Source organism: Andrographis paniculata, unplaced genomic scaffold, assembly GCF_009805555.1.
Source record: "Andrographis paniculata isolate CXL003 unplaced genomic scaffold, ASM980555v1 Contig62END, whole genome shotgun sequence".
NCBI lineage: Eukaryota > Viridiplantae > Streptophyta > Magnoliopsida > Lamiales > Acanthaceae > Andrographis > Andrographis paniculata.
The window spans coordinates 3180176-3205342 of record NW_026137598.1 but is presented as its reverse complement, the minus strand read 5'-3'; the positions used below and the strand labels follow the sequence as shown (position 1 = coordinate 3205342).

General features: G+C 33.3%; 3 protein-coding genes across 5 annotated transcripts; 1 reads left to right on the top strand and 2 right to left on the bottom strand.

Moving 5' to 3' along the window:
- Positions 1 to 2896: 2896 nt before the first annotated feature.
- Positions 2897 to 5283, bottom strand: LOC127260419 (NDR1/HIN1-like protein 13). Its single transcript, XM_051288153.1, has 2 exons — positions 4571 to 5283; positions 2897 to 2912 (listed from the first exon to the last, which is right to left on the bottom strand). The coding sequence occupies exons 1-2, from the start codon at positions 5281 to 5283 to the stop codon at positions 2897 to 2899; spliced, it is 729 nt and encodes a 242-aa protein (XP_051144110.1).
- A 2063-nt stretch (positions 5284 to 7346) lies between these two features.
- On the top strand, positions 7347 to 7802 carry LOC127260418 (uncharacterized). The gene has a single exon (XM_051288152.1). The coding sequence runs from the start codon at positions 7347 to 7349 to the stop codon at positions 7800 to 7802; it is 456 nt and encodes a 151-aa protein (XP_051144109.1).
- A 10367-nt stretch (positions 7803 to 18169) lies between these two features.
- Positions 18170 to 22584, bottom strand: LOC127261276 (common plant regulatory factor 1-like). 3 transcript variants are annotated; one of them, XM_051289552.1, is made up of 13 exons: positions 22442 to 22572; positions 21278 to 21422; positions 21100 to 21144; positions 20897 to 20989; positions 20734 to 20814; positions 20442 to 20596; positions 20297 to 20345; positions 20165 to 20207; positions 19900 to 20090; positions 19486 to 19563; positions 19262 to 19387; positions 18929 to 19174; positions 18170 to 18307 (listed from the first exon to the last, which is right to left on the bottom strand). In XM_051289552.1, exons 2-12 carry the CDS (start codon positions 21338 to 21340, stop codon positions 18974 to 18976), a joined length of 1125 nt encoding a protein of 374 aa, XP_051145509.1. In that variant the 5' UTR covers positions 21341 to 21422; positions 22442 to 22572; the 3' UTR covers positions 18170 to 18307; positions 18929 to 18973. The 3 variants fall into 3 exon arrangements, with proteins under 3 accessions (XP_051145509.1, XP_051145508.1, XP_051145510.1); XM_051289551.1 differs by lacking the exon at positions 18170 to 18307 and having other exon boundaries at positions 18323 to 19174; positions 21278 to 21417; positions 22442 to 22584; XM_051289553.1 differs by lacking the exons at positions 18170 to 18307; positions 22442 to 22572 and adding an exon at positions 21964 to 22172 and having other exon boundaries at positions 18323 to 19174.
- Between the last annotated feature and the right edge of the window lie 2583 nt (positions 22585 to 25167).

Genomic DNA, 25167 nt, shown 5'->3' with positions numbered 1-25167 from the left:
AATTAACGTTCTATTCATCCTTTCTACCAAGCCATTTAGTTGCGGAGTTTTAGGAGGCGTCTTCTGATGTCGAATACCATGCTTTCGACAATAAGCATCAAACGGTCCACAATATTCACCTCCATTATCAGTCCTGATGCACTTCAATTTCTTACATGTTTCTCTCTCAACAGAAACATAAAACTCAACAAAAACATCAAGAACCTGATCTTTCGATTTCAACACTCGAACCCATAATTTTCTTGAGTGATCATCAATGAATGTAACAAAATAAAATGCACCTCCAAAAGACTTTACCTTCAAAGGACCGCACACATCCGAATGGATCAATTCAAGAATATCTCTTTTCCTCGTAGGAGGGTGATGAACAAAAGAAACCCGTCTTTACTTTCCCACTCGGCAATGTGAACACTTATCAAGTTGAGCACGTGTAACACCAGTGAGTAGAATCTTTCTCGCCAAAGTATCGAGTCCTTTCTCACTAATGTGACTCAATCTCCTATGCCATAAGCTCGAACAACTCCCATTCTGAACTGCATTAACACCATTCGTAGAAATAATAGCATGAAACCAATATAAACTGAATTTTTTCTTACCCTAAGCAATTACCATAGAACCTTTGGTAATCTTCCATTTTCCATCACCGAAATGGCAAGAATATCCATCATCATCCAACCTGCCAGTGGAGACTAGATTCAGTCGAACATCGGGAGCATGCCTCACATCCTTCAGCACTAGTGTGTATTCACTACTGGTATCCAAACACACTGTTCCTGTGCCTACTACTTTCGCTAAGCCATCATTTCCCATCTTCAAGACTCCAAAGTCTCCCAGAGTATATGATGTGAAGAAATCCCTATTAGCAGTCACATGGAATGCAGCTCCACTATCCACAACCCAACTAGTCTCATTTTGGGTAAGATGAACTCCCTCTTCCTCATACACAATGACGAGATCCTCCGGCATTGTCGTATTCACACGATCATTGCTCCTATCATCATTTTTATGCTCATACTTGTTGTCTTTATCTTTCTGCTCCTTTTTCAACTTGAAACAATACCTTTTAATATGTCCCCGTTTGCCACAATAATGATACTCAAGGTCTTTGTATTTTGGCTTTGACTTACTTCTTCCTCGACTCTTTTCTCAATTCCCATGATCTCGGCCTATGTTCCAACTTCTCCCCTTATTATTCGTAACTAAGATCTCCGAATGAGAAGATTAAGTGCCAAGAGTCTTCCTCCTCACCTCTTCATTCAAAATAGCACTTTTGATAAACTCCAAAGTGACTATCCCATCGGACGCATAATTAGGCAAAGAGACTCTGAAACCTTCCAACGAATCTAGAAGAGTATTAAGTAGCCACAAACCAAGTACCTCATCATCAAACTTCACTCCCATGCCTGACAGCTGATCGAAACATCCTTGAAACTCATTTATGTGATCGGAAATAGACTTGCTCTCATGATAACTTAAACGCATAGCCTGCTTGAATAGAAACAACTTATTGTTGCCAGTCTTCGAAGCATATAAGTTTTCCAGCTTGTCCCACAATGTTTTGGCATTGGTCTCATTCACAATGTGATTCAAAACATTGTCTTCTACCCATTGCCTTATGAAACCACATACTTGTCGATGCTCCAATTCCCAATCCGCATCGCTAGTTTCAACATCAGGCTTTGTGGCAAAAAACACTGGCCCGTGTAACTTCTTCACATATAGAAGATCAGTTATATTCCCTTTCCAAACATGATAATTTGTTCTATCTAAGCAAATCATTCTTCCCAAGTTCACATCCATCTTTCAATGGTAAATAACACTCCCAAACAACCTTGCTCTGATACCCACTTTATGTTGAAAGAATACCGGAAGAAGGCCAAAATGCAAACCAAAATTAGATTCGACATACTCCTTAAGCGTGGTCACGCCTAAGCAGTGTGTTCAAACAGTTCCACCAAAAACCTTTGCCTTCAATCAATTATTTTTTCTACCAAAAGAAGATGAATGACAACCACCAATAAAAACGGAAATAACAATACGAGACACCGACTTTTAACGTGGAAAACTCCTTCAAAGTGAAGGATAAAAACCACGAGGCCTATCACCCGACCCAAGGCAAAAACCACTATCTCAAAAGGTTCGTACAATCAAAAGATAACCACAATCAAAAGGGCTATCAACCTCCACACCCAAATAAAGAATCGAACCCCAATCACAAGAGATTTCCCAACTACAAACAACCCATTCCAATCCCCAACCAATAAGATTCAAAATCGAATCCAAACAAATAAGGAGATATCAACGATACCAAAAGGAACATCCGAAGATGACGAGACCGTTGATCGGAACCGAGTTGAAATTATCTCTTGCTTGCCGATTCTCTCACGCGCGTTGATAACAATTGTCTCTCTCAATCTCTACACCCAATTGACCCCTCTCTCAACTAAGACGGCTAGGGCAACAATTGGCAAAAATGGACTTTTAATTCTTTTTGAGCTAACTTGAATTGTTGGCCTCCAACACATAGAAAGAACCCAAACCCAACCAATAATTCTATTTAAAATATTAGCACATTGATAATCAATTTACTTGCATTCTATTTACACAATAATTTTGGATACTTCAGTATTATTCAATTATTTTAAAAACTTCACATTAAATATATATTTCTCTCGCAAAAAGATCACATTAAGTACTAATTTTTATACTATTTTCAAATCTTCCAAACTCTAAAACTCCCCAAAGTTTCTTGTATATTCATTCTATTGTCAGATCGCCAAAACTACTTTTCAAACCACATCCAAACAAGTGATGATCAATACGAAATACACGAATATATATATATACATACATGTATATTTAGAGCTTCAATTAATATACTCCTTTTTCTGAATTATCAATGTACACGGACCCTGCAAATTTAAGACAAATCATTATCATTCGTTGATGCTCCAAAAAATTAAATAACTATATATTGACAATACTTTTGACATGTTAATATAACAAAAATATAATATGCGAACTAAAATTATTGTAGTAGTCCACGTATTATGATTGATCTCAATACACAATATATATATTAACGCAAACATAATATGTAGTATGAACTGACATCATATTGTAATAATATTTACATAATACATGCTAATTTAATTTAAGTCATATGCTAAGAAGTATATTTCATATGATTATTAAGATTAATCAACACCCTAACCATACCGTAATACAACATTACATTAAAATTAATCATAATATAGTAGAATAATATTAATTATACCCTACAAACTACAACTACTAGGACTAGAGAAAAATATCAAATATATGAAATATCACTCACAACATATTTTTTATATATCATTTTTTTTATATAGTAAATAATTATATATATATATCACGATATATCGTTATTATACCGAAATTTAATATATACCAAACGTTAGATATATAGAGTGATGCCAACATATACTAAAGTTCAATATATGTCGGTGGTATTACAGTATACACCGGTATATATCGAATAAAATAGAATGAAATTATTAGGTGTTAGAATGGAAGAATTATAAATAAGAATATCAATGTTTTTGTATTATTATTTTTTATTATAGTAATTAATTGACAAAAAATTAATTATTTTCAATATTTTGGTATTCTAGTATACTATGAATTTTATGGTATATTATTTATTTTGGTATATTAAATTTTTGTAATACAGTATATCGAAATATCAGTATAATATAAAAGATTGGTATGATGTTAGTATAAAATATTTTATACAATAATTTTCAGTATAAAATATAGTTTGAAAGTTTCAGTTTAACGTAGCTTTGCCACGCCCTACCAACTTGCCACACATCAAGACAAATGTATGAATAAATAATTAATATCCAGTAAAATATATATTTTTTATTAAGTTTGTGTGTTCAACAAACTTTGAGTACCATATAATCTACTACTGAAAAAAAAAATAATAATAATAAATAAATAAATATTCAAAAGCTTTATAAGTTTATTGGAGAAGGCACCACATTTATTTACTATTTTGCATTCTTAAAAAATAAGAAAAAGAATAAATATATATTATTGAATTCATATGGATTGTGGTGTATAAATATGTTTATAATGCTAAAATTGTTATATAAAATTATATTATATATTATTAGAACATATATTGTATATTATATTATTATGTACGATCACACATACGTTATCTATTTTCACAAAATGTGTTAAACATGTCGAATCAGCAATCCCATCCACCTACCACTAATTTTCACTTTTCTATGTAAGTGATGAATGAAATTTGGTAAGATAAAATTATCATCCAACAAAGAGCAATGTTATAATTAATCTAAACTCTAAAATGGATAGTTCTATATTATATGCTTGTTTGATTTCTATATCAAAGTATTTTAATTTTTTTTCCTTATTACTAACAAGATATACATTATTTTCTTTCATATCATATTATATTAAAATACTATTAAAATCAAAATTCAAATAAAGAAAATGGCAAATCAAACAACAAACCAAACAAATTTTATATAATCCAATAAAATAAACATATACGTACCAGTCGAATACTGTAATCTGACATTTAGGATTACTTCCGGCACTATCTTGTAGCTCACTTAGCCGAACCCCTCGGCAAGCAACATTCATCAAAACCGGGGAAGTCGACCACCCGGCCCCCTTAACCCCAACCCCACCATCCAACTCCACACTCACTTTCAAGTTCTTGCTCTGATATTCCGTTTTCATTCTTTCTGCCACCTCATTCGCCACAACTTGCTTCGCCTTCACCTTGATATCCATACTCGTCACATTATTTGCGGCTTGGATGAATCCGGGCACCACCGATTTCCCCAAATTCACGCCCCCATCGTCCGCTCTAATCAAAATGCTAGTTCTATTATACTTGATTTCTAAATTGGAATTAGGGTTTTTGATCTCAACCCTAATAGAGGATTCCGAGTTCAAGATTGCCCCGTCCGCCGAGGATTGCACGTCGAACCTTGTTATCTTCATCGACGCCACGTGGATTTCGGGGAGTTGGGGATGGTAAAAAGCATAAAAGAATGCCGAGATGGAGATGAGGAGGATAAAAAGGAGCATGGAGACAATGCAACACCAGCAGTAGTAAGTCCGGCAAAATGAGCGGCGGCGTTTTGTGCCGAACGACGGCGGCACGTTTCCGGGACGCCGTGGTGGGGCCCGGCCGGCAGGGTTGTTGGGGTCCTGGTACCCTGGAGGCTTCTGCAGAGGAGGCGTGGGCCCCGACGACATATTCCAAGCTACCGGGACTTGTAAAAATGGGAAATTTTGATGAAATGGAAAAGAGAGAAAGGTTTAATTTTAGGGAATTGGGAATTTGGACAATAAAGTGAGGAGTGTTTGTTATTGCAGCATTGGATTAGGGTTCTTTGAGGTTTATGAGAGGAATGATCGATGGAATATTGATAATGGATTGATCTGCAGAACTAATTAATTAGGGTTTGATTGGTTTGGATTGGACTGGATTAATGAAGAAGAAGAAGAAGAAAAGAATGAATGAAAAGTTGAAAGATGAGATGAGAGGAATCGTGGGAAGGAGGGAATTACGGACAGAAATTACCATCTGGCGGCTGACGTTTCAAACAATTGATGGCTGTCCGAATCTTATTTCATGTAAATTTCATTTCATTGTGTTACGTTGCACACTACTACTACTACATATCTCTTTCTCTCTGCCATTTCATTTCATTTATTTTCTTTTCTCTTCTTTTCTTTTCACAATTGATACTCACCTTCAATTTGTCACTCCCTTCATTGTTTTTTAAAATGTTGGTTGCAAATTGGAATGTAAGTTAGATTTTACCATTGAGAAATTAGATGATATTGGAGTATAAGTTCGGATATGATTTAATCTATATATTTAATTAAAAATAAATTTAAAAATAGATGTTTATTTTTTAAAAGAAAATATTTTAATATTAAGGTTATTTTGTAAAAAAAATAATTTTTATATAGGGTGTGTTTTTTTAGGGGATTGGATTTTAAATCCACTGTTGATCCTATTTTTTCTTCCAAAAAATATCAAATCAAACACTTATTTTTCAATTTTTACATTATACTAAAAAATCAATTTTACATTCAAAACATCACATCAACACCTATTTATATCACATCGTACAACTATTCAAATTCAAATTTTTTACTATTCAAATCTCAACTCAAAATCCAAACCCCCAAACAAACACACCCATAATATAAATCATTTAAAACTATATAATTATACATAATTAATAGAAAGCAATTTAATAGAAAATATAAAAAAAAATTAATATATATATTTATATATTAGTTTAATTGAGAGAAATAAAAAGAATAGGCTACAATTAAGTTCCATCTTTAAAAACCTGAAATATAGGTAAAATTATTATACACCAAATAGGTATGTGCATAGGTGTGTATGCATATACGTCGACACTACATACATTAAGACGTGAATGTATTTATTAACACTTTTTATGGCGGTCATATGCCTATATATATATATATGTATCAATTGTAAATGAAATCAGATGAAAAAAGCAATCAATCTCCGTTACTGCACTTTCTCGCTTGCACTTTTTCTCTATACATTATATTTTTATTATAATATATAAATATAATATACTAATATATAAGTACACATATATACATACATACATACCAATATCATAATATTTATTACATAATACGTTATCAGCACGAAGGCTCTTGCCTGTTTTATTTTTGGTAAATTTTATTTTTATATTATCTATATTATCTATTTTCTATACTATGGAAAACCTTGCAAAATTTTCTTTTAAACTCCCGTCTCTCACCGGCAATAATTTTCTGACTTGGTCCCTAGACGTAGAAATGTATTTGGTTTCAATGGGCCTTGTTCATACAATTGCCAGTGAAAATACGGCTACAAGCCAAGATCGGGCTAAGGCTATTATTTTCATCCGTCATCATTTGGACATTCCTCTACAGTCTGAATATTTGACGGTGAAAGATCCACTTGATTTGTGGAATGAATTAAGGGAGAGATTTGGGCACTTGAAATATATCACTCTCCCCAAAGCCCGACATGATTGGCTTAACCTGCGGTTGCAGGATTTTAAAACTGTTACAGAGTACAACTCTGCTATCCATCAGATTACTTCTCAGTTGAAACTCTGCGGAGAAAATGTTATTGAGAATGATAAATTAGAGAAGACTCTCTCTACCTTTCATGCTTCTAATGTTGTGCTGCAACAACAATATCGTGAGAAAAATTTTCAAAAGTACTCACAGCTCATTGCATGCTTTTATTAACTGACCAAAATAATGAGTTATTGATGAAAAATCATCAGCCCCGGCCCACTGGTTCCAGTCCGTTCCCTGAATGGAATGTGACATTTTCTGAACGAGGCCGAGGACGTGGTAGAGGCCGTGGACGTGGTCGCGGTCGTGAGAGTCAACGCGGTCGATATACCCCTTACAATCGCCGCAGTTTTGACATTAACAGGATGCAGAGTAAACCCCAACATGGGGATATAGCCGAAAAGGCTAAACAGGGAAAGAGGCGAATCGGCAGTTGTAATCGGTGTGGCATTGAAGGCCATTGGGCCAATACCTGCAGAACAGCCAAACGCCAAGCCGATCTTTATCAAGTCTCACTGCAGAAAAAAGGGAAGGAGGTCGAGACTAATCACGTTGATAACGATGACGACCCCGATGATGATCTTTTGGATTACGACACAACGCATCTTGATATAACGGATTTTGTCATAGATCCAGCAAACCCCCAGTAATAGACATATTATGTCATTTTACATTATGTTTTGTAATATTTAAATTATCGCATACTACCTTTTTGTAATACATTTTGTAATACTTATATATGTCTCTATTAATATTGCGTTTATTTATATTTGAAGGTTAAATGGATGCCAAACAAAATGATGCAAATATGTGTTTCATTGACAGTGCAACGACACATACCATATTGAAACACGAAAATTATTTCTCCAATTTCAAAAGGGAAAAGATGAATGTCAATACAATAAGTGGCAGTGCAAAATTAATTGAAGACTCTGGAGAAGCCATTATATTTCTCCCCGCAGGGACGAAAATTGTGATATAGTATGCACTGTTGGCCACTAAAGCTCGAAGAAATCTACTGAGCTTTCATGACATTCGAAAAAATGGTTATCACGTTGAAATTATGAGTGATACCGATGGTGAATTTTTATTGATCACCAATATCATTGATAAAAGGAAATGCATCATTGAGAGATTACCGTCACTCTCTATTGGTTTATATTATGCCAAACTAGGTGTTGTTGAAACACACCTCACGGTAGATCAAAAGACTACCGATTTTCAAATATGGCATGATCGCCTTGGGCATCCTGGCAGTATAATGATGAGGCGAATAATTGAGAATTCGCATGGCCATTCATTAAAAGATCAAAAAGTGTTAAACTCAAATGAGTTAACATGTGTTGCCTGCGCTCAAGGAAAATTGATAACCAGGCCATCGCCAACTAAAGTATGTATTGAATCACCTACATTTTTGGAAAGAATACACGGGGATATATGTGGACCAATAGACCCATCGTGTGGGCCATTTAAATATTTTATGGTGCTTATTGATGCATCTACCAGATGGTCACATGTCTGTTTATTATCTACTCGCAATATGGCATTCGCGAGATTGCTTGCCCAAATTATTAAATTACGGGCACAATTCCCCGATAATCCAATTAAGACTATACGTCTGGATAATGCTGGTGAATATACATCGAATGCATTTGATGATTATTGCATGTCGATTGGAATTAATGTAGAGCACCCAGTTGCTCATGTTCATACACAAAATGGCCTGGCAGAATCACTTATTAAAATATTGCAATTGATTTCTAGACCATTACTGATGAGGTCTATGTTGCCCGTTTCAGCTTGGGGGCATGCAATCTTACATGCATGAACACTTATAAGAATGAGGCCGACAAGCTATCATAGCTATTCCCCAATGCAGTTAGTATTTGGTCATGAACCAAATATATCTCATCTACGTATTTTTGGGTGTGCTGTTTATGTTCCTATTCCACCCCCCAAACGTACAAAAATGGGTCCTCAATGTAGATTGGGCATTTATGTCGGATATGAATCGCCATCAATTATAAAATATCTTGAACCTATGACGGGCGATTTATTCACTGCAAGATTTGCAGATTGTCATTTTGACGAATCATATTTTTCGACATTAGGGGGAGACAAAAACGAACCGAAAAGGGATATTAATTGGAAAATCCCATTGAATTTTTATGACCCTCATACAAAGTAGTGTGAACTAGAAATTCAACGCATTATACATTTGCAAAATATTGCAAATCAGTTACCGGATGCATTCAATGACTCGAGCAAAGTCACTCGATCATATATCCAAGCTGCTAAGGCTCCGACTAAAATAATTGTCCCTGATAGACAAATTGCAAGTGCTAATGAATCAGCGACACACTTAAAACGTGATAGACCACTCGGTTCCAAAGATAAACACCCTCGAAAGAAAAGAGGAATTAATGATGATAATCATGAAAATATCATGAATGACATTGATAAACCTCAATCTAACGAGGAAGTCAACCCTGAAATAATTGCTCCAGAAGAGCACGATCTTGAAGAACATGATGAGATTATTGAAAACTCAATTAACTATGTTACTTCAAGAAAATGTTGGAACTGTAAAGAGACAATTATTGATAATGCCTTCGCATACAGTTTAGCACTTGATATAATGGAATATAATGAGGATCCAGAGCCAAAAATAGGTTCATGAATGTCGACAAAGAAATGACTGGCCAAAATGGGAGCATGCGATTCAATCAGAGCTTGATTCATTAAACAAAATAGAGGTCTTCGGACCAATTGTTCAAACACCAGATGGTATAAAACCAGTTGGGTACAAATGGGTGTTTGTACGAAAAAGAAATGAGCATAATGAAATTGTGAGATATAAAGCCCGTCTTGTAGCTCAGGGATTCTCACAAAGGCCTGGAGTAGATTTTGATGAAACGTACTCTCCAGTTGTTGATGGAATAACATTTAGATACCTTGTGAGCCTAGCAGTGCGAGAAAAACTCGATATGCGTCTTTTAGACGTAGTCACTGCATATCTTTATGGCTCCTTGGATACTGATATTTATATGAAAGTTCCTGAGGGATTCAATATGCCCGAAGCATACAAATTAAACCCAAGAGAATCATATTCCATCAAATTGAAAAGGTCATTGTATGGACTTAAACAATTAGGGCGAATGTGGTATAACCGTCTGAGTGAATGTTTAATAAAAGAAGGTTATACTAATGATCCAATATGCCCATGCGTCTTTATAAAGAAAAATTGATCAAATTTTGTCATTATTGCAATATATGTTGATGATCTCAATTGAATTGGAACTCCAGAAGAGATCCAAATTGCAGTTGAATATCTAAAGAAAGAATTTGAGATCAAAGATTTTGGAAAGACAAAATATTGTCTGGGATTACAGGTGGATCATGTGAACAACGGAATTTTTATCCATCAATCAACATATACCCAAAAGGTATTAAAACAATTTTATATGGATAAATCTCACTCTCTGAGTACACCAATGGTGGTCAGATCCCTTGATCCCATAAAGATCCATTTAGGCCAAGAGAAGAAAATGAAGAAATACTTGGCCCCGAGGTACCATATCTCAACGCTATTGGCGCATTAATGTACCTTGCAAATTGTACCAGACCGGATATATCTTTTTCAGTAAATCTACTGGCCAGGTTTAGCGCATCCCCCACAAAGCGCCATTGGAATGGTATCAAACACATTCTTCGTTATCTTCAGGGGACTCATGACCTCGGTTTATTTTATTTGAGTGAATCTCGAAATGAATTAACTGGTTATGCTGATGCTGGTTATTTGTCTGATCCGCACAAAGCAAAATCTCAAACTGGCTATTTATTTACTTATGGTGGAACCGCAATCTCTTAGAGATCTGCTAAACAGACAATAACAGCCACTTCTTCAAATTATGCTGAGGTTTTAGCAATTCACGAAGCCAGTCGTGAATGCGTTTGGTTGAGGTCCATGACTCACCATATTTAGAAAAATTGTGGGTTGATTACTAATGATAAATTACCTCATACAATATTATATGAAGATAATGCAGCTTGTATAGCTCAATTAAAGAGAGGATATATTAAAGGCGATCAGACAAAGCACATATCTCCGAAGTTCTTTTTCACTCACGATCTTAAAAAAAGTGGTGAAATTAATGTGCAACAAATTCGATCGTCTGAAAATTTTGCAGATTTATTCACAAAGGCGCTACCGACTGCAACATTCAATAAACTGGTGCAAGGAATTGGAATGCATCGGATGAAAGACATCAAATAAAGTCCAAAACAGGGGGAGCGCATTAATACAAGAATGATGTACTCTTTTTCCTTCACTATGATTTTTTTCCACAGGGTTTTTTCATAGTAAGGTTTTAACGAGGCACATTCTTTGTACAAATGCATCCAAGGAGGAGTATTATACACCAAATATGTGTGTATGCACATACGTCGACACTACATACATCAAGACGTGGATGCATTTATTAACACTTTTTATGGCGGTCATATGCATATATATATATATATGTATCAATTGTAAATGAAATCAGATGAAAAAAGCAATCAATCTTCGTTACTGCACTTTCTCACTTGCACTTTCTCTCTATACATTATATTTTACTATAATATATAAATATTATATACTAATATATAAGTACACATATATACATACATACATACCAATATCATAATATTTATTACATAACAAAAATAAGAAAATTGGAAGGAAGACAATTGAGGGTCAAATTAAAGCTAATGGACTTGGACGACTGAATATTTAGGGCATGTTTGATCAGATCTAAATCCGTTTCATGTATTCATAACCTCAATTGTTGGTCTTATCATTTCAGTCATACACAATAGGAGACTTGTGACCCCAAAGTTAAATAATAACGAGTCGATACATTTGAGGTTGAATAGAGATTAAATAGATTAAATAAATTAACCATATAATAATATGCATATTTTTTTTCGGGAGCCTACTTGAGAAAACTATAAGGTTAAGCATGCTTGTTTTAAAGTAATTTCAAAAAAAATAACACCTTTGAAAAGTGAATGCGCGTGAGTGAGGACAAATCGCGCATAAATGACTCATGTTTCCGTAAAGTTAATCTAAACAAATAATAATTTTTAATTTTAAAATATTTTATATGAATTTTATTTTTTTTATTTTAAAATATTGACTTTTTTTGTTATGGCTTGAATTGCGTAACAAATAAAAAAAGAAAGTTGACCACCAAAAAAAACTTTGTGCCTATTAATTTCGTAACGAAAATGTCTTGTGACGGACTTATTTTGATAGTAACTATTCATGGAAATACTCATGGAATTAATTATGTGATTAAGTTCTCACGGAATTATATTCGGTGTATAATTTCGCGAGTAAATCACTCGTAGAATTAATTTCTTGAGTAATCCGGTTGGTATTACTTACCAAATTAATTATGTGAGTAATTTTCATGAATAAAATATATTTTTTTTGTAGTGTTTGAAAATGTTGTGTTTACTTGTCAGGTTTTACACCTGATTTTACCATTCAAATTTTTTTTTTCCTCTAAAAATATCAAATCAAACACCCAATTTTATTTATTTTATTACACTAAAATTTGATTTTACATTCAAAACATCACATCAACACATATTTATATTACATCAAACAACTATTTCAATTCAAAATTTTACTATTCAAAATCAAAACCCAAAACTAAAACTTCATAAGTAAATTATTTGATAAAAATAATATTGGCAAGGTAAAATACCAAAATACCAAACTTTTTCAAAATTAATATTGGTACTCTACCGAAAAATGGTACTAATACCGTACGGAAAATTTTGGTATACCGAAGTTTTCGATATTTTTGGTAGGTACGATACGTATATTTTGGTATTTTCGATAAATTTCTTTATCCCTATTTACGCATCCACTCTTTTTTTTTTCTTTTTTTTTTTAGATTTTAAAAGTAATATTTTTTATATTTATGAATTGCTGATTTTTTTTATTTAAAATTGCTTTCTTTTTTCATTGACAAAGTCACTCTATATAATTCTTATTGATTAATTTTTTTTAAAAAAAAATTATTAATATTGTAAGAATTGAACAGACGTAACAAATATATATAGGACGACGTCTTATTATAATTATAGTTGTTATGAACAAAAAACATCGCAACAAAACAAAAATAGGGTTGACCAAATTCAAAAATCTAATTGCTACGAAAAAAATTTAATACAAAAATATCTTTTGAAACGAAACAATTGTTGCGGATAGTAATCCGCTACAAATGAGCATTATTTTGGTAGTGACATCAGAGCTGACCTACGACAGCTTATAATCGTTGATCAGACTGTTGAGGAGTCTAGCAATTGATTCTTATGGTGCGACATGAACGTTATATCTTAAGTCAAGGATAATGCGATACTCTCGAAGTTGAACAGAGATTAAATTAATTGAATATACTACACATGTCAACAATATGTATATTTCTTTTTGGGAGCCTAATTGAAAAAATTCTAAAATTAAACGTTTTTGTTCTATGGTACTTTCGGGATGGGTGACCCGTGGCTTTCCATCCAAAATTAGATGACATTAATATTTTGGCGTAAAGGCTTTCAAGGGACAAAAAATCGTATGCACACTTACAGAATGTCTTATTATCTATAAGTGGTGGGTTATGTAGTTTCATATTAAGTCGGATGTGTTGATATTAGGAAATTCAAATTCGGGTATTTGTTCCTACTAGTTGGAGGACCAGTATCATGGAAAAGTGCGAAGTAGTCTGTCATAGCTGCGTCCACTATGAAAACTGAATTTGTGGCATGCTTCGAGGCCACAGTTCAAAGAAATTGACTGCGGAGAAACTTCATTTTAGGGATTGGAATAGTTAACAGCGTTGAAAATTTATTGTGCTAATTCGGCGGCAGTCTTCTTTTCAAAGAACGATAAGTACTCCAAATGTGCAAAATATATGGATCTAAAATACCTTGTCGTTAAAGAAGAAGTTCAGTAACAAAATATGTCAATTGAACATATTAGCATCAATCTTATGATTGCGAATCTGTTGACTAAAAGACTGCCTCTAAATAAATTTATTGTACATGTCGAAAGAATGGACATTATGAATGTAATTTAATAAATATTGTGTTTTATGTATTTGATATCTCGAGCTCCCTTATACATAATTTCTGAAAATAATTGTTTTATTGTTCATTTATTTGCGCGCATGAATTTTAATAATATTTGAACAAGTTATAGTCTATCTTAAATATTAATGTAGACTATTATCGATGTTTTCAATTATGAATAATATTAAGTATAAAACCAATATGTGGTACATGGAATGAACTATATCGATTTAATAATGTAGACCTAACTCATGTTACTACATACTTAATGAACAATGTTAGACTTGTGCCAATAAAGATTTGAATTATTATATTTCGTACGCATAAAGTTTATTATGTATTTTATTTAAACCATTAATGCATATTCTATCACTCAGCCAAATGGGAGAATATAAGATGTGAGTGACATCGTGTAATTAATTAATTAAGGATAAACTGTTTTTTTAATCCCGTAACTGGACCCCCTTATCATTTTAGTCCCGTAAGTGGAGCCTGTCGCAAACTAGTCCTATAAGTGAAAAATTTTCGCTGTTTTAGTCCTCCGGCGCCGGAGACGCCCGCGTGGCTCGCCAGAGGTGACGTGTCCGCCAGGTGTCCCGCCAGGTCAGCGACACCTGGCGGACATGTGGATTTATTTTTTTTTTCAATTTTTTTTAAAATTAAATCAAATTAAAAAAATTAAAAAAATAAATAAAATTAAAAATAAATTAAAAATAATTTTTAAAAAAATTTAAAAAAATAAAAAATAAAATAAAATAATCCACGTGTCCGCCAGGTCAGCGCCAGGTGTCGCTGACCTGGCGGACACGTCACCTCCGGCGAGCCACGCGGGTGTCTCCGGCGCCGGAGGACTAAAACAGCAAAATTTTTTCACTTATGGGACTAGTTTGCGACAAACTCCATTTACGGGACTAAAATTATAAAGGGGTCCAGTTACGGGACTAAAAAAACAGTTTACCCATTAATTAAATATATTTATTGTATCTTATTAAAATTTTAAATATAATGAAAATAATAAATAATGAAGTGTGTTTACTTGTAAGATTTTGGTTTTGAATTTTGATTTTGAATAATAAAATTTTGAATTAAAATATTTGTTTGATGTGATATAAATATGTTTTGATGTGATGTTTTTTGAATGTATAATTTAATTTTAATGTAATATAATAAATAAAAAATTAATGTTTGATTTGATATTTTTTGGAGAAAAAAAAGTTCGAAATAGTAAAACCAAAAATCAAACCCCACTGTGTGATTAAGTAATCGGTGTGGCTTTGATGAGTTTTTTTATCCATGTGAATCTCGACCAAAAAGGTAGAAAAATATTGTGTTTTGGCCCGATTCAATTGTCCAGCCTAGTCCACCATATGTTGATCTGTGACCCGATCTGTGTGTTGACGATTTATTTTTCCCAAAGACTTGATCTCAACGGGTGATCCTAGGGTTGCAATCATATCCGTCCATTCATATATGTATATATATATATATCTCCTTACACCCTTAATAGCATCCGTAACATATCATAGTTCCAAAGGTATTGTGTTTCTTCTCTACAACTCTTATGTGTTTTTTTGATGGTTTTTTTCCGAAAATTTTCACCATATAATCGAGAAGCAAATTTCTCTTTGGAGTTTTGGGGAGTGTCATGTTTGAAAATTGTTAATCACAATACTCTCAAGAACATTAAATAATTATCAAAAATTAAAATTCGATAATTGAAATAAATTCGATATTAGCAGTAATTTATCGAAATAAATTTGTGGCGTAACATTCTTAAAGATAAAACGACATTTTGTCTCTAAATTATATAGTACCTCAATATTTTGGAGTTCTAACAAACTAAAATGAAGAGACAAAGAGCTTTGTTGAAGGTTTGACCATGAAAGAAAATTCTTGGAATATCTCCGGAAAACTCACCGGAAAGGGACTCTCGGAGGGAGAGAAGAGATACTAGTCTGGGTGTCCCTTTGAAATGGGTGATGAGAGTGGCTTTTTTATAGGCACTCCATCCCTGAAGGGATTATATTTCGAATCGAAACCGCCGATGTTTAATAGTCGGTAATCACAATACCAAATTTAATTCAATCATAAATATATTATTTGAATTTTTGAATTTTAAAAAACTTTTGGGTTACATTTTATAAGGTTTCAACAAAATATTTTGCTGTTGTGATTTAGCTCTGGAGCATAATGGATTTTGCCAAGTCTACCATTCACCAAACCCAACATATACCCATGGCCACGATCAAGACATTTGAACCAAAGACAAAACTCATGTTCGTGTATTTGTGTTATTATTTAGTCTGGGCAGATGGCACGCGCATCTATAGCTTATCGAGATTCATTTGTCTAACCATATTATTAATAGCTACCATACAACTCATATCCATTTCAACTCACCGAATAATCGGTTCTAAAAATTACGAATTTATTTTAAAATAAAATTTCATTAATTAAATAATTAACCTATTTTTCAACATGTTGCGAGATTTCCTATATATTGTTTTCTCGTAACTTTGTCCATTTAATAAAGAGGGTTTCAGATTGGATACTTTGGATAGGAGATAGGATCGCCAGAATTTTCGCTAGCTAGCGCCGAAGTTATTGTCGTTGTTTTGTCTCCCTATTGTTGATAAGTGCTGCTTTAGAAAATTTAACCCAAAATCGTGTTGTTTGTTAATTTTCACTTTTTTTTTTTTTTTTTTTTGTGTTTCAATTTTATAGTAAAATGAAATCTTTATTAAATTCTTTTAAGCTATTTTCAATTTTTAATTTTTTTTATTATAATATTTCTAACAATTGTTTTATTTTATTTGGTTGTTCGTTTTAAAAAGATTTATTTTTTTTATTCATCTCTTATCAATAATGAATTTGTATGGTATGAACTTATATAAGTAGTAATTTGAATTTATGTAATAGTAATTCAATTAATATATTATAAAAATAAATTTTTTTAATTAAAAATTGTATATCATTTTTATGGAAAACAACAAAAACTCAAATGAAACAAGATCAATGCGTTTATGAATAGTTGAAATTGGTTCGACAATTGAAAGGATTGTGTATTGAATTCAGTTGGTATCTCGTAAGCATATAGGTCGTGAAGAACAACTAGTGTGTATTTGTTTGTGGGATTAGAAGTTGGGATCCCGAATAGTAAAACAAAAATTAATCTGTTATTTATAATATAAATTTAATATTAAATATAAAATTAAATAAATAAATAAATTATTGATTTTATTGAGGAGAAGCCTAAATAGCAAAATCTAACAGTCTAAATTAACAAGATATTTGCATATTAAAAAACTCTGTTTACACAATTTTAAAGATTTTGATACTAAACAACTTATTCAAAAAAAAAAAAAAAATTTATATCAATATGCTCCCTTCCTCCCTCCGTCCTTTTACAATATATCTATTTTTCTATGTCCCAACACAAAGTATCATTACAAATACTCTTTCAATTTACAATATATTACACAAATATCGTTATTTTTATATTAGTTTGATGTCCAACCACAAATTACATAGTAATTTTTTTGGATTGATCTTTGTATATTAATTAGTATATCAAAACGTAATACAAATAAAGAGAAAATGACAAAAATACATTTATTAGTCACTTATAATACAAATACAATCATATTTTTTTTAAGTAAACTATACATATATAAGAATATTTTTAATGTTAAATACAATTGCGCAAATACTTCCTCGATGGACGGAGGTAGTATAATACTAATATTTTTAAAACTTCAAAAAATAAATCAATATATAGATATAGGACAAAGAGTATTTTTCTTACACAAGACATCATATCATATATTTTTTTACACAGAGACATTATTTTCAAATTTTAAAACCTCCGAATACCTCGAAAACCTCCAAAAATCTCGTCTAAACAAAGCCGGCCTTTAATTTATAGCTTTTGTAATTGTTGCAACCACAATTTAATTTTGGTTGTTTCATGTTACATTTCTTACCAATAATGTCCGCGCCTGTAGCAAAATCTCAAAACCAACGACCAAATCGAAATCTTGCAGGAATAAGAAATAAAGAAAAACCATTTTATTAGATTGAATTAGCATATTCCATCTATCATGTGCTAAGTTTTTCTAAGAAAAATTTATCGAGGTCATATTTTAAGTATTCTCTTATTTACTACGGTACAAACTACTTACAAAGAACACTTCTCGCCATAACTCTTCCCAACAAGAAGACAATAGAAAAAGATAGGCACAAACTATAAAAATCTTAGCAACATCAAATCCTTGTCTATTTCATCTTTTCTAATTAGACACAACTTATACAGTTATACATCATCTCCCTTGACTAATCAGTCCAATAATAACACCTAATAGTTCATATAAATACCAAAAAAAAACCTGAAAAAAACATCTTACTGTCTCACATATCATATTATAAATATAACTATAATTATTATTGTTATCATTATTTATTTCTGACTAGACTATTCTCCCAGACATGGACAAATCTTAGCATCATATATCATCCCAGGAATCACGTCTTAAAAATCAATTCCAGCATTGGTGATAAAGGCTCTAAATTTTTTTTTTTTTTTTTTTTTTTTCTAAAAAAAGGAAGGTTGGATTTCTGTAGTCTCTTAACTTTAACTGCAAATCAGAAGTAAGCGTACCGGTACGGCATGGGTTGAAGTCAATTGACGTATAGGTTCGGCGAATTAACTTGCAGCTACAGCATCCGATCTGTGGCTGGGGTCGAGGAGCTGGTGAAGCTTGGCCATGGGGGTGCTCTTCTCGAACGAGTCTCCATCGTCATTGGAAGTGTTCTTGTTTACTCTTTCGAGCAGATTCTGTGTGCCGTCTGGTTTCAGTATTGGATTGTCGATTGCTCTCTCTTTCAGGGCAGCTTTGAGTTTTTCCTGAAGATGTGAATTGTCGAATATTTTAAGAGGAGGATCCATTAATTAGCATGCGGTATTTGGATATGCCGTGAAGGGGAGACATACCATTAGGTCGACGTTTTCGAGCTTCAGTTTTTCGGTGGTTAACATTAATTTATTTATCTCAGATTTGAGAGTCATGTTCTTGGAAGTCAGTACTTGAACTTTCCCAGTAAGTTCCTCCATCTCGGCCTGGATATGGAAAGGGCAGAAAAGGGTGATTGACATTTAATAATTCAAGATTTTTATGTTATAATTCATATTTAGGATATGGTATTCGGTGGCCACACCTGTTTACGAAGCCTAGATCTTCTAGCAGATTCTCTATTGGATTGTTTTCTCCTCTCTCGTTTCAGCTCTCGCTCATTCTGGGAATAAAATAATGAAAGACGATAATCAACAGAAATTAGTTCCTCGATAAAAAGCAACTAGATGATTTAACATGAAAAAGTGCCTCTCGTGCATGAAAAAGTGTTTTAACAGGCAAGATATTATGAAATTGAATTATGCATGGGTGTTAAGGAAAGTAAATACAAACAAATAAAGAATATATTAATAGTCATTCAACAATCCTAAAGCCTAATCAAATCTTTATAGGTGTCTAAATGTCGAATTCAATATGTTCACTTAATGTCGTTGATCGAATCCGCATGACAAATTGGAAAAAATAAATAAATTAAAAATGAAACATCCAGTTTGACTACCTGCATCAATGCTTCATTGTTTATCGATGGATATGGTGTGTTGGTTGGACTCAGCTTCACGTCGAGGAGTGGAGAATCAGATTTCTCGATCTTTTCCACTGGGGTTTTTGCCAACTCAATTGCCTTCCCAGAATCTCGACAGCCTTCAGCAGCAGTAGCTGCACGTTGCTTTTTCTTAGCCTCTCCATCGCCTATAGACGGAAGGTTGCAGGATCAGACAAGTGTCATAATTGAAAAGAAAGTAAAGAAAGAAAAAGATACTTACTTGGAGATCCTTGTCGGCTTCTCTTTTTACCACTTTCATCAACCTATTAAATGATAACATAAAAGGAAATTAAAAAATAACATAATAACAAACTGAATAACAAACACGATTCCTCATAGTTTGAGGTTCTACCCCATGCGTGACGCCATTACTTCCGTCACTAGACCCTCCAGTATCTTCGCTGTTCATTAAAAAGATGACTACGTCATGCAATCCCAATATAGATAAGCAGAAAGGTAGTTTATATTTCTTCCTGGCCTAATATTATTCTTCAAACCTTTCAGAGAGTCTATGATCAGTTCCATGTTCACCACTGTCGGCATTAGAACTGTCTTTTGATTTTGCACGCGGATCAGAATCTTTAGACTTCTTCATTTCATCGGTATTGCCTGGTATTTTCACTGATGTGTCAGCACTAAAACCAGCACCAGCCTGGGAAAGAATCATTTGGTCATTAACCCCAATGATTATTCAAAGCTAACACAAAGTAACGGCAAAAAAGACAATTATAGCCTGTCTGGACTACAAACTTAATTAGCAGAATTAAATTAACCATGTGTGTGACTTACTATTGGAACTCCAGTGTGTCCGAAAAAACCACCAGGAGCATAGAATGCAGCGTATGGAGCCCCATAAGGCGGAATCATGGACTAAAAAACACACAAATACGAATTATTCCAGGTCAGAATCCTGCCATCTGTATAATAACCATCAGCTGGAATTAATTTATACCTGTGGTGGTACCCACAAATAGGGCTGGTGGCCATGTGGAGAAGCAACAGCTGAGCTTACATATGGTATTGCAAATCGAGAACCGTAGTATGCCTGAGGAATTATCAGCAGTAATTAGCACAAGGAAAACCCCAAATTGATGCTTTTCTAATCACAGATGAATTCTTGACCGTCTTTGAAGAAACTTGGTTTGAGAGCATCACCTGCATTGCTGCCCAATCAGGATACGTCGGGATGCTATTCTGGTCCTGCTGACGTAAATTGAATTTTAAGTATCTCATAAAGCAAGTTTTATAAGAACTTTCTTAGAATGGGCATGACAAGATCATCCCATTCAAAAGATCATTGAATCACATAATTAGTTTGAGAAATATTCTTTACCACTTTTGCTGGAGAAGATGATTTTTCAGGCTTCAAAGGCTGTCCCTCTTCGCTATGTTCCATCGCTGCTACTAATCACTACACTACAGGCAACTAAATCCAACAGTATCTTCCGTTCACCGAATTGAGATTGCAGATATCTGAGCTATACAAGCAAAATGTAATAACAAAATTGTAGGTTATGCATTTAAGTAATCAGCCAAATGAACAAATTAGTCTGAAGTGCTATGATACGCTTAATCCTGGGATGTTTATGGAGAAGAAAATTTACAAGCAATCAACATGATAATCAAAATTAAACAAGACTTACGTTATAGCATTTTTATAGTGGCTAAACATAAATTCTTCACTTAATTGATCTAAAACCAGGGACAAGGATCATAATATCTGTCTAAACTACAAATAATTTGTTTACTGGACAAATCTAGCTGCATAATATTAAGATCCAAGGCACAAATATTCCCAGGCATAAGGCGCAAGAACGAGAGGACAAGAACCAGCAAGGGCTTTGTGGTCCTTTCACTCTGTTCTTCCATTTAATGGTGTAACAGACAAGACTACTGCCTGCTGTTTGCAGTCCAAGAGAACCGATCATGAGATGACTAATTTATCTTGGTCAACCCCAATTGTGAAATTTCAAAGACGAAAATAGGAATACCATACAGAATTTATATACGCGAACTCACCCAAAGACGTCCGTAAATAACAGAGCGTGCAACGGAGAGATTCAATTCGCAAACTCTATGTATATGTTACTGCAATGTAAAGCTTCTCGATTAAACACATCGATTTCAAAACTTCTCGAGTTCAACCTCACGAATCCGAATTTTAAGCCGTCCTCAACTAAATTAGTAAACCGAGAAGTAACGTTTTTCCAAATCAAAATACTCATTCTCTGCCTCTCTCTCTCTCTCTCTCTCTCTCTCTCTCTCTCTCTCTCTCTCTCTCTCTCTCTCTCTCTCATACACACAAACCACAAAATAGATTTAATTTCACAAGAAGAAAAAAAACTCAAAGTCAAAACAGCAGATTAAAAAAACGAGACTAGAACAAATTCAACACAACAATACGAGGAAACACAGTGATCAACAACCACGCAACCTAAAAAATTGCAAGATTTACGCCAACATTTATCCAAAAATCAAAGCTCATAACTCAACGTACCTCGAGGGAGAATCAAATTCCAAATCCAACACCGAATTCTAGACTCCCCGCATTCTTTCTCTCTCTAGAAATCGCAGAGCACGGGCGAGATTATTTTCTATTAGAAAGAGAAAGTGGGAACGGAAGTAAGGAAGGAGAAGATGATGGACCAGAGCGCCAAGCCAACAATCCATGTCACGTGACACGTGTCCTCTTGCTGTAAACGATATACCGCTCAAATTCCACTTTTACCCCGCCACTTTCCAGATACCCCAAATCGGTCCCCCGGATCTTTTTTTATTATCGCAATAAATTTCAAATTAAAAATAAAAATAAAAAATGCTAGCAATTTAATACTAACAATATACAACTAATTACAAAAAATTACAAACAAAAAGTAAAAAATCATACTCACCAAAAATAATTGATAATAATAAATGAAAACCTAAAATAGTCAAACCAAGTAAATGGGAAAGAAAAACAATGACTCCGACGAAATCTCATCCGTACACGTGTCACAAACAAGCTCAATCCTGACGGTACGTTTCAGCGATCCAATCAACCGTTTGTGCTGATGACGTGTCCCTAAAATTAAGTCGGATTTGATAGAGGCTTTGGAATCCGCATGCGGGGCCCACGCCCCGCTGGTCAAAAACACGATGTACGTTTCCTTGTGCAATTACGTACGTGTACTTTGCCTCGTCACATTATCTCATATTTAATTAAATTAATTATTTAATTAATTAGTTAATTAATTAAATAAATTTAAAATTGTAAACCGTAAAGTGGAGGTTGTGATATGGTCGAGGGATGGGTCTAAAGTGCGCCGTGGGGGGGGAGACAGCGAGGAATCATGAGGCCAATCACCACGTGCTTTGCACGGGACCCACCACGTTGACGTGTCATCCTGCGGGGGCTCTGGCAGGTGGGTCCACCAGCAAGCGTGTGCCAGCTCATGAATCACATATATGCCACGTGACGTCATTCGCCACGTCACTGTGTCAGGTGCCGCCCACGGCCTCTATGTATTGGGCCAAGGCCCAAATTGGTTCTTTAGGTAAATGGGCTTTACTTTTATTAATTTTATTGAACTTAAATAAAAATAGCTTTATTTATTTGCATTGGCTATTGTTTGTATTTTAAGACAGTTAAAAGCCAGCCCATTTTTTTTCTTATTTATGTAGATAATATGTTGATTATTAGTCATTGTTTAAAGTTAATTGATCAAGGGACTAGGTATTGAGTGATAATTTTGGCATGATTTTAGAGATACAAAAAAAAAAAAAAAAAAAATTAGACTATTTTTCAAGCAGTCTAACTATATTTCAAGATTTATTTTAAAAGAAAAATTCAATGAGTGATTTTAAATTTGTTCTTATGATTTCTAATTTTGTGCTAATTAAGGATCAATATCCAAATCTAAATGTGATTGTAAATATATGAAATATGTGTCTTATTTTAATGCAATAGATTTCATAATATACTTAATGATTAACATTAGACCAGATTTAGTCTATGCAATTAGTTGTTTAAGTAAGTATATGTCGAACCCAGATTTAGAACACTGGCATGCTTTAAAATGGTGCTTTAGATACTTAGTTGATACAATCAATGTTGGTTTTGTCTCCGGTAAACATACTGAAAATATTAATTTTGTGGATTCAAACTATGCAAATGATAGAGATAGTAGAAAAAGTACAACTTCGTATATCTTTACCAAAGTTGTATAAGTTGAAATTTTCAATTTCAACACATTTTAGCTCTGTCTACAACAGAATCCGAATATGTAGTAATAACTAAGGTCTTAATCAATAAATTAGGTTATTTGCAACATATTGTTACTATTTTTTCGGACAATCAGTCTGGAATTCAACTGTGTAAAAATAATGTATTCCATGACAGAACCAAACATATTGATGTGCATTTTCATTTCATACATGATATTGTACGTAAAGAAATATTAATATTGAAAAAGATTCCTTCTGAATATAACCGAGCTGATATGGGTACTAAAATTTTATCTGCAAACAAATTTGTATCTCGTATGAAAAATATACATTGTAATACTTTTGATTAATTTTATACTACTTAGAGTAGTTGGTAGGCTAAATTAATATTTTTAATACTAATATTATGTATTTTATTATTATTATTATTATTATTATTATTATTATTTTGTGCACGTAAAATAATTCAAAAATATGGGTAATGATGTACCCAGCCAATCGGACTAAAAATCATCCGGAGAATTTGTTGGATTTTCAAATTCATGAATCCATCCTATATTAAAGACAACATAACCAACATTACGATCCATGTTGAACCATGAACCTGGCCCACGATACACAACCCACCTGGAGCTTGACCCGGCTCATGACCCGCGATCCACTTTGCCTTTTGTTGACCCACGTCTAAAAAATAAACTTCATCTTGATCGTCCATTATAGGGTTTAAATCATATCCATTCATTCTAATTTAGCCGACATATATATACAATATGATTAAAAAATTTTCGTCAATTTTTTTTTATATAAAATCTCGATTTGTTTATATTTTTTAATAACACTTACAAAGTTTCATAAAAATACATTATTCACATTTATAAAATATTCAAATAAAAGAAAATATTTAAATCATTTAAAAACACACACACAACGGCCATTGTTAGGCCATCTTCAACTTATCAACTTTATTTATCCAAATTTAACTCTAAATATGCAATTTTTTATTCCAACCATAACTCTATT